Genomic DNA, 8,145 nt, shown 5'->3' on the forward strand with positions numbered 1-8,145 from the left:
ACTGCTCTTTAGCCGCCCAACCCTGTGAAATCGGGTCTCCCCTACAATAGCCAGATTTCATGGAGGAGATCAGATTTCATGGTCCATGAAGCGTTTTTCAGAGCTGTGAATGTGGTAGGGCCCTACTCACATCACATAAGGATGATAAAGCACTTTCCAGTCCATTTGTAATTAGGAAGATGTTAATCAGCAGCAGCCAGGTATGAACATTTTAAAAATCAGTAGACCCAGATAACTTGCATCGAGGAGTCCTAACACGGTTGGCTGATGGGACCTCTGGCCCACGGATATTAATTTTTTAAGTCATCTTGGAACAGCAGGGAAATTCCAGAAAGACTGGAAGAGTGTTAATGTTGTGCAAAGAGTCAAAAAGGGCAAATGGGACAACATGGGTAACTATAAGCTATAACAATCTCTGCCAAAATAATGGAAAAACTGGTATGGAATTCAACTGATTAAAGAACAGGAATATAATTTAATGCCAATCAACCTGGTTTTATGGAATATAGGTCTTGTCAAACATGTCTGATTTCATTCTTTTATGAGAATACAAGTTTGGCTGATAAAGGTGACTATGTAGATGTAATATACTTTGACCAAATACCATATGCCATTCCGATTAAAGTTTTAGCACTATACAATATCAGTCAAGCATGTGTTAACTGGATTAAGAACTGGCTAACTGATAGATCTCAGAAAGTAGCTGTCAACAGGGAAATCAAATGGAGGCTTTTCTATTAGGGTTTCACAGGGATCAGTACTAGGGCTGAAGACAATCTGTATTTTTATCAAATTATATGGAGGTAAGTTTTAAAAAAAAGTCACTGCTGATGAAAATTGCAGATGACACAAGACTGACATATAACGAGGTGGTCAAGGCAATCCGACAGTGCAATCCGGCTTGTTTAGTAAACTGACCCGATTCAAACAAGATGTGTTTTAATAGGGCAAAAAGCAAAAAGTTATACATTTATGAAGAAGGAATGCAGGCCATGACTACAGAATGAGGGACTGTAACCTGGAAAGCAGCAACTCTGAAAAGGACTTAAGTGTCATCCCGGACAAACAATTTATCATGAGCTCTGGCTGTGACAAAAAGGGCTAACGTGATCCTTGGATGTATAAACGGGAGTAGTGGGTAGGGAGATGATTTTACCTCTGTACATAGCATTGGCAAGACAGATACTAGAACACTGCAAACAGTTCTGGTGTCCACATTTTCAAAAGGATGTTGAAAACTGAAGTAAAGAGCTGCGGAAATGATGCAAGGGCTGGAGCAACTGCCTTACAGGGAGAAACATAAAGAGCTCAATCCGTTTCATTTACCCAAAAGACTGAGAGGCGACGTTATTACAGTGCATAAGCAAATACTGGTTACCAAGGGGCTCTGTGATCCAGTGCAGAAAGGTGGAACAAGAGCCTCTGGCTGAAAGCTGAAGCCAGATAAATGCAAATTGGAAATAAGGCACAGATTTCTCTTAACAGTGAGGGTGTTTAGCTATTGGAACACACTACCAAGGGAAGTGGTGGATTCTCTGTTTCTGGGTATCTTTCTGGGAGATATGATTTAGCCAAATACAGGTGACTGGGCTCAACACAGACATAATTAGGTGAAATTTAACAGCCATTGATATATAGAAGTTTAGACAACAATTGTCCCTTTGTGAGATTCTGTATTTCAGAATAGCACCTTGGAGCCCCCACATTCACCACTGCGTACAAAACATACAATCATATCGAAGTATGCCTTAGGGGTATCAATTGAGAAGTCATGATCTGTTGAACATTACTAGCCTGTTGAATTGTGTGTGTTACCGTTGTATTTGAAGTTATGACATTATGCTGTGTGTGTGTGTCATTGAAATATGTTGAGAGTCTGGGAGATGCTCACAGCTGGCCTTTTGGTGGCAACAAAGGAGCAACAAACAGCTGCAAAACAGATTTACATTCGGACTAGTCATCATGTGTTGATGGCCCATTAAGGAGAATCCATTCTCCCAGTGAGCCCCCTCCAAGCATGCAGACAATGGGGACTGCTTAACCCAGTGACTGAGCAGGGGACTCCATGCCCAAGACAGTATCATTCCATGCCCATGGACTGGGGGGTATAAACTGGACATCTGCCCCATACCTCTCTCCTCCGCCACCTAATCTGAAGGCAACAAGAACATTTGGAAGAAATTTTGTATGTAACCAACATTGACCTATATGCCTACCACTTATAATCACTTAAAATCTACCTGTTGTTAAAATAAACTTATTTTAATGTTTTATCCTTACCAGTGAGTTTGTCTACCGTGTTTGGGGAATCTGCTCAGATTAGAAAGGCTAGTGCATCTGCTATCCTTTGCCAAAGCGGTGAACTAATTAATGAGTTTGCACTGTTAAAGAGAAGGTCTTAAGCAGTGTGAAATGGTACATTTCTGAGGTGCAAGGCTGGTGGTTGGAGATATTTACACGTGTCTCTCTCTCTCTCTCTGTATAGCTCATGAGTCGCTTAGAAAGAATTTATGCAACTTAGCTGAGTGTGCCTCTCCATGCTGCTGGCTGAGTGATCACAGCACCTGGAGGTGTTTGCAGCTTGCCACTTGCATAGCACTGTAAGAGACAGCCCAGGGAGGAGTGTTAAGGGGGCACAGCAGTCCCACAGTTTCAGGCTGTATCCCAGGGGTATGTCAGACCCTTCTGGCCTTAAATTCTATGAATTTACAAAAAAGACCAAACCATAAGCAACCACTGGCACAAATATGCCCTCCTTAGCCAAGATGAAGAGCCTGAGCTTAATGGAGATGGAAGTGATCAGTTCACAAGCTGTGCGCCTGCTCACTCCAATGCAACACTTTTTAAGCCAACAACTGGCCTACAGCAGCAGTGAGGAACTACCAGCCAGCCTACTGCTTGCAGCCTGTACCAGGAGATACCAGGACTAACCCTAGTTTACCATTCTGCTCCCCACCTCTGCCTATCCAGACACATACATGGCCCTCATCTCTGCCATGACTGAGCACTCAGGAATTGTCACTGTTTCTGCTCCACGCATGATTCCTTATTATACTCTTGGCTTTGTCTCCATGGCTTCCTGCCATACAGACCACGCCCACTCTATGGACGTTTGCCTTGACCCTTGCTGCAATTCCTCCCCAAGATGCTTCTGTGAGGCCTTTAACACATTAGACCGTGTCTTTTCTCAAAAAAAGAGAGTTGCTTAGAAAAAACACATTTTTTAACCTATGCAACCTGGCTTAGATCTTGCTGCTGCCACCCTTGCCTTCTCTCCTCACACACCCTCTGTTTATCATCTCCTGCCCTGTCCTAACTCTGGTTGTAATCTCTTCAGGGTGAGCTGCCACTGCAAAGCACCAGTTGCATTTATGTCACCATATAATGATACAGACGTTCAGTTTAATGAATTCCTGAAGGGTCCATGTCTATCTTCACGCATACGGCCTTGGGGAGACAGTGCAGTGCAGTCAGCCATGTGGCCACAAAGAATTGAGCTGATTTTTATCTGATACTAGCAGACCTTCTCCCAAACAAAGGTGTCTACAGCTGACTCAACCAGACCTTGAAAGTTTACTTCCAAGGTTAGGCAGTTATAAGTTACTGTGTAACACAGCTTGTTGAACTAACCCCTCAGACGTGTAGGGGTTTGCACCATTTCATACCAACCCGCAGGCTTGCAGTCTCCAGTAAGAGTTTGCTAAGCAACCTCTGTCTCCTCCAAAGAGACTCCCCAAGGTCCATATGGACCCTGTGAAGTACTCACTCTATGACAGTATACAGCTGCAACAACTTGCCTAGAGAATGCAAGAACCTGAGGCCAGGAGTCACTTGGCAGTTATCCACTGTACTGCACTTTGTGCATCTGATGCTTGTGATGAAAATCTACAAATGGCTCCACTGTTATCCAGCACTGCTGACCTCCTGATTACAATGCGCTGCTCTGAATGAGTTAGCATTTGTGCAATAACCCCCCACATTAGACAGAAGCAGAACTGCTCAGCTATGTGTCTTAGCCTCTACTCCGCTGACAATGAATGGAGATTCTCCTATGCTTTTGGTACCGGAGCACCTGAGTTTTCGTCCCACAGTCACATAAACTCCCTGTCTAGCCCCAGGCAATCTCAGATGTGTGATGGCACAGATGCTTAATAGCTCTTCCCTTGTGCAATTTGGTGCTTGAAGAGTTTCTTTTGCCATCAAACAATAAAAGCAGCCAGTGTTCGGTTATTCCATGTTGTCCTGAGATGCAAGGCTTGCTTTAACCTATGTTTAAGGTGTTTCTACATCACCGTTATAAAGCTGTACGTATGTTCAGTCAGTGCCACAACGTAAGCTGGGTTACAAACATAGCTCCATGTGACACCTTTGAAGAAACAAAACTAAGTGAAGAAAAGGGTTAAGATCAGCATAGCAGAGTTCCTGGGCGGGAGCCCACTACTTGGGTTACACACCAAGGCATCAAAGCTGTGATGCAAGTCATCACGAGACACCATCACTGCCAGGTCCTGAGCAAGTCAGAAGAAAGGGCAGGCAATATAGCCTGAGGAAAAGCCTGCAAAATGTAAACAGTGGAAAAGGCTCACAAGATAACAGCAGTATTATTGTTGCTAAAGTAGCACCCAGTGACCTCAAAATCAGGGGTAAACTGGGCTAGGCACTGTACAACCACACATAATGAAAAAATCGCTCCGGCCACAAAGAGCTTTCAGCCTTAGGCTCCATTCCCACATTCAATGTGATTACTCCTGCGCACAGAGTTAAGCACATGCTTACCCGGCTTCATGATCTGAGCCAAAGTAAAGCCAGTGCACTCTGATTATTTAACACGGTTTCCCTAATTCAATATTTAGCATGGCGCGGACGCAAGGCCTCTCCCTTTGTACAATCGCTTTCTTTAAATACTCTGACAAAGGAGCACTGCTTTCCTTATGGAGAGTTTTGTGCATTCCAACCTTGCCCAGAGTATAATCCATCAATGCCCAGAGCAAGCTGTGAGGAGCACTGAAATTACACACACACACACCAAGTGGGACTGCCCCCCAATGGTTGCGATCTAGCAATCAAGTCTCCCTCTAAAGCCTGCAGATAAGCTGTTGCCTTGTGACCTAAATAGGACTTCTCTGTCCAACCATCCACTCTTCTGACCTCTTCATCCATGTAAGAGTAAAGCGATCAGCAAATACTCCCAGAAAAATAAGTCAAACTACACAGAGCAGAGTTATTCCCTTTTTTAATTGTTACCAACCCACCCCCTTTCCACCAAAAACTGCCCATATTAGGCAAGCCAGAGCCCCAAGAGCCTTGCTGTGCTGTGGAGCAAAAACAAGCCAGATTTGTTTGGGTTTGAGGGGAAAACAATGTTCTGACCCCTTTAACACTGTTAATCCTGCTCTCCACAAGATCTCCACTCTGTCTCCTGCCATGCCTGGGAGAGGGACACAACCGAATGGATGGAGACTGGAGCATATGCCCAGCCCCTCCCAACTCCCTCTGCAGTGACTCAGGCAGCCAAGCTTTGAGTGAGTAGAGGACACTAGACTCTCTGATGTTTAGGATTTGGCACACGCGAGCCATGAAACACTCCCAACCCTTGGACATAAGACTATGCATTCAACCCCATGCTTAAAAAAACACTCAACTTTGTTCCAACTCTGCTGCCTGCCAGCCAAGCACCTGAAAGCTTTTTTTTTTTTTTTTAACCCTCTTGGCACAGAAGAGATGGGAGACCCCACTGCAGCCATGTAAGCAGGAGTTGATCCAACTCTTTCCAGTGCAGGAGAGCGCCCTGCAAAAGCTGAATTTCATCCACCTTCCTGTGGTCAACCAGTTCCAGCAACTGGGCACACAAGATTTGGGGCACTCGGTGCCATGCAGACCTAGAGGCCAAGGAATTATATGGGGAATGTTCCTTGCATGTAATTGCTGGAACTTTTTGCCATGGCATTTCCCACCCACTCCGGTCCGGAGATGGGGAAAAGACCCATTCCCATTGGGGTGACTCAACTCCCACGGGATTTGCCCAGCTGCAAGAGGGGGAGGGGAGGATGACCAGATGTACCGATTTTATAGGGGACAGTCCTGATTTTGGGGTCTTTTTCATATACAGGCTCCTATTACCCCCACTCTTGTCCTGATTTTTCACACTTGTTGTCTGGTCACCCTAGGGGAGGGGCTGTCTTAACTTTACAACCCCCCGTTAGCAAATTGCCATGCAGTAAGTGGTGAGTGCGCCCCGGGCTGGCCGCCAGCCCCTCCATGCGGTGCAATCTGGACGGATTTTGAATTTGGGGGGCGATGCCGTTGCAACAAGGGGGTAATCGCACTCCTCACCCCGACACCCAGCCGAGCGCCAGGCCCAGCCTGGGGGCAGCGGGGCCCGATCCTGCGGGATACTCACTGGCTCTTCATGGAGCGGCTCTCCCTGAAGACCGGCTGCAGGGGCACGGTGGCTTGGCCCAGGAACTTGTCCAGGCCGATGAGCGCCCGGTGCATGACGGTGAGCACCAGCTCGCAGCCCCCCTTGCCCCGGGGGGAGCCCCCTCCCCAGTCCGCCGGCTCCTCCCGCTCCAGGGCCCCCGGGGGCAGCTCGAAGGAGCATTCCTCCTTCCACTCCGGGCTGCCCGTGCTCTTCTCCGCCACCGAGGTGCTGTACTTCTCCCGGCCCAGCTGGATGATGGTGTAAGCATCGCTGGTGCCCGGCTTTCCCCCGCCGCCGCCTCCCTTGGTCCGCAAGCCCCGGGCCTGCAGCACGGTCACCTGGACGTGGGTGGGCAGCCAGCGCTGCAGCGGCGGCTCCTGCTCCGCCACCCGCAGCAGGGACATGGCTCCGGGAGGGGCGGGGAGAAGCTCCCCCCGGGGCGCCCCTGCGGAAGGGCGGCTCGCTCCGGCTCAGGGCAATGCACAGCCCGGCTCGCGGGGCGAGGCTGCCCGAGCGCCAGAGGACCCGGGAGGCTCCTGCTGGGGACGGTGCAATGCGAAGAGGAGAGACGCTCCCCCGCCCCCTGCGAGGACGATACGCTGCAAACTCCTGGCCGGGGAAAGAGGGAGGCTCCCCGCAGCTGCAAACGCCCTGGCCCGCGGCTGCAAAGTAACTTTCCTCCCCGGGAAAAGGGGGCGGGGAAAGGGGGAACGGAGGCAGCGGCCGCAGCAAAGCAAATCCCCGGGCCGCCCTGCGCCTCCGCGTCACTCAGCGGCTCGCACAGCTGCTGCAACCGGGCCGGGACCGGACCCGCCCCCTCGGTGTCCAGCTCCCCTCCCCCTGCCCAGGCTCCTCCCGCCGGCGAGCTGCATGCATTGGCCGGGGGCCAGGGCCCAGCAAACCCTCCAGCCTGCAGGCCGCTCCCTCCCCGGGCCTGGGCGCGCTGTTTGCTCCAGCTCCCGAGAAGTGCAATGGAAAAGCAACGGGGAGCCCTGTGGCCAAGCCTTGGGTGGGGCTGGACACCAGCAGCCGTGCCCACCCCAGGCATTCCCAAATCATGAGTCAGGCTGCAAAGAAATCAGCGGCCCCCCCGGCCAGGCAGGGGCCAGTCACTCAGGCTGTGTGGACACAACCCGAGTCACAGTGTGGCGACAACAGGGAGCTGGCAACCTCGCCGGGTCTGGCTGTGCTGCCAGGCTCTGACTCCGGCTGGAGGCCAAGCCCCACTTCCATCCACACACAAGTCGGCCTGACTCGGGTCAGCAAGCACCCAGGACCCGGATCCTAGAACCCCCCTGGGAGAACGGCTCAGAGTCCAAGTCCCGCTGTGATTCGGGTCAAAGCCCTGTCATTTTGCAGCGTGAACTGGTTGCCAACTGTCTACTAGCACAAACCCAAAGACCCTTACTCTGCCCCTTCCCTGAGGCCACACCCCTGTCCCGCCCCTTCTCTAAGGCCCCTCCCCCTCCATCCTCCTAGCTGTGGCCTGCTTGCTCTCATTTTCACCAGGCTGGGGCAGGGGGCTGGAGATGAGGTGCAGCCGGGGGTGTGGGCTCTGGGCTGGGGTTGGGGATGGGATGCAGCAGGGGATGTGAGCTCTGGGCTGGGGTAGGGGGTTTGGGTGCAGGAGAAGATGTGTGGTGTAAGCTCTGGAGGGAGTTTGTGTGGAGGAGGGGGTGCAGGCTGCAGGCTTTGGAAGGAAGTTTGCATGTGGGATGTGGGCT

The 8,145-nt window shown here is 50.4% G+C and overlaps 1 protein-coding gene across 4 annotated transcripts in view; it reads right to left on the reverse strand.

Annotated features, from left to right (window-relative positions):
• Positions 1 to 7,197, reverse strand: part of RAB11FIP5 (RAB11 family interacting protein 5) — a 104,738-nt gene extending 97,541 nt beyond the window's left edge. For 2 of the 4 annotated variants that reach the window (XM_030565457.1, XM_030565458.1), the window contains exon 1: positions 6,401 to 7,194. In XM_030565457.1, coding sequence (XP_030421317.1) covers positions 6,401 to 6,825 — 425 coding nt within the window. In that variant the 5' untranslated portion in view covers positions 6,826 to 7,194. Of the gene's footprint in view, positions 1 to 6,400 lie in introns of all 4 variants that reach the window. The other 2 variants (XM_030565453.1, XM_030565456.1) reach the window with 2 other exon arrangements.
• Between the last annotated feature and the right edge of the window lie 948 nt (positions 7,198 to 8,145).

The sequence above is a fragment of the Gopherus evgoodei genome, chromosome 5, assembly GCF_007399415.2.
Source record: "Gopherus evgoodei ecotype Sinaloan lineage chromosome 5, rGopEvg1_v1.p, whole genome shotgun sequence".
NCBI lineage: Eukaryota > Metazoa > Chordata > Testudines > Testudinidae > Gopherus > Gopherus evgoodei.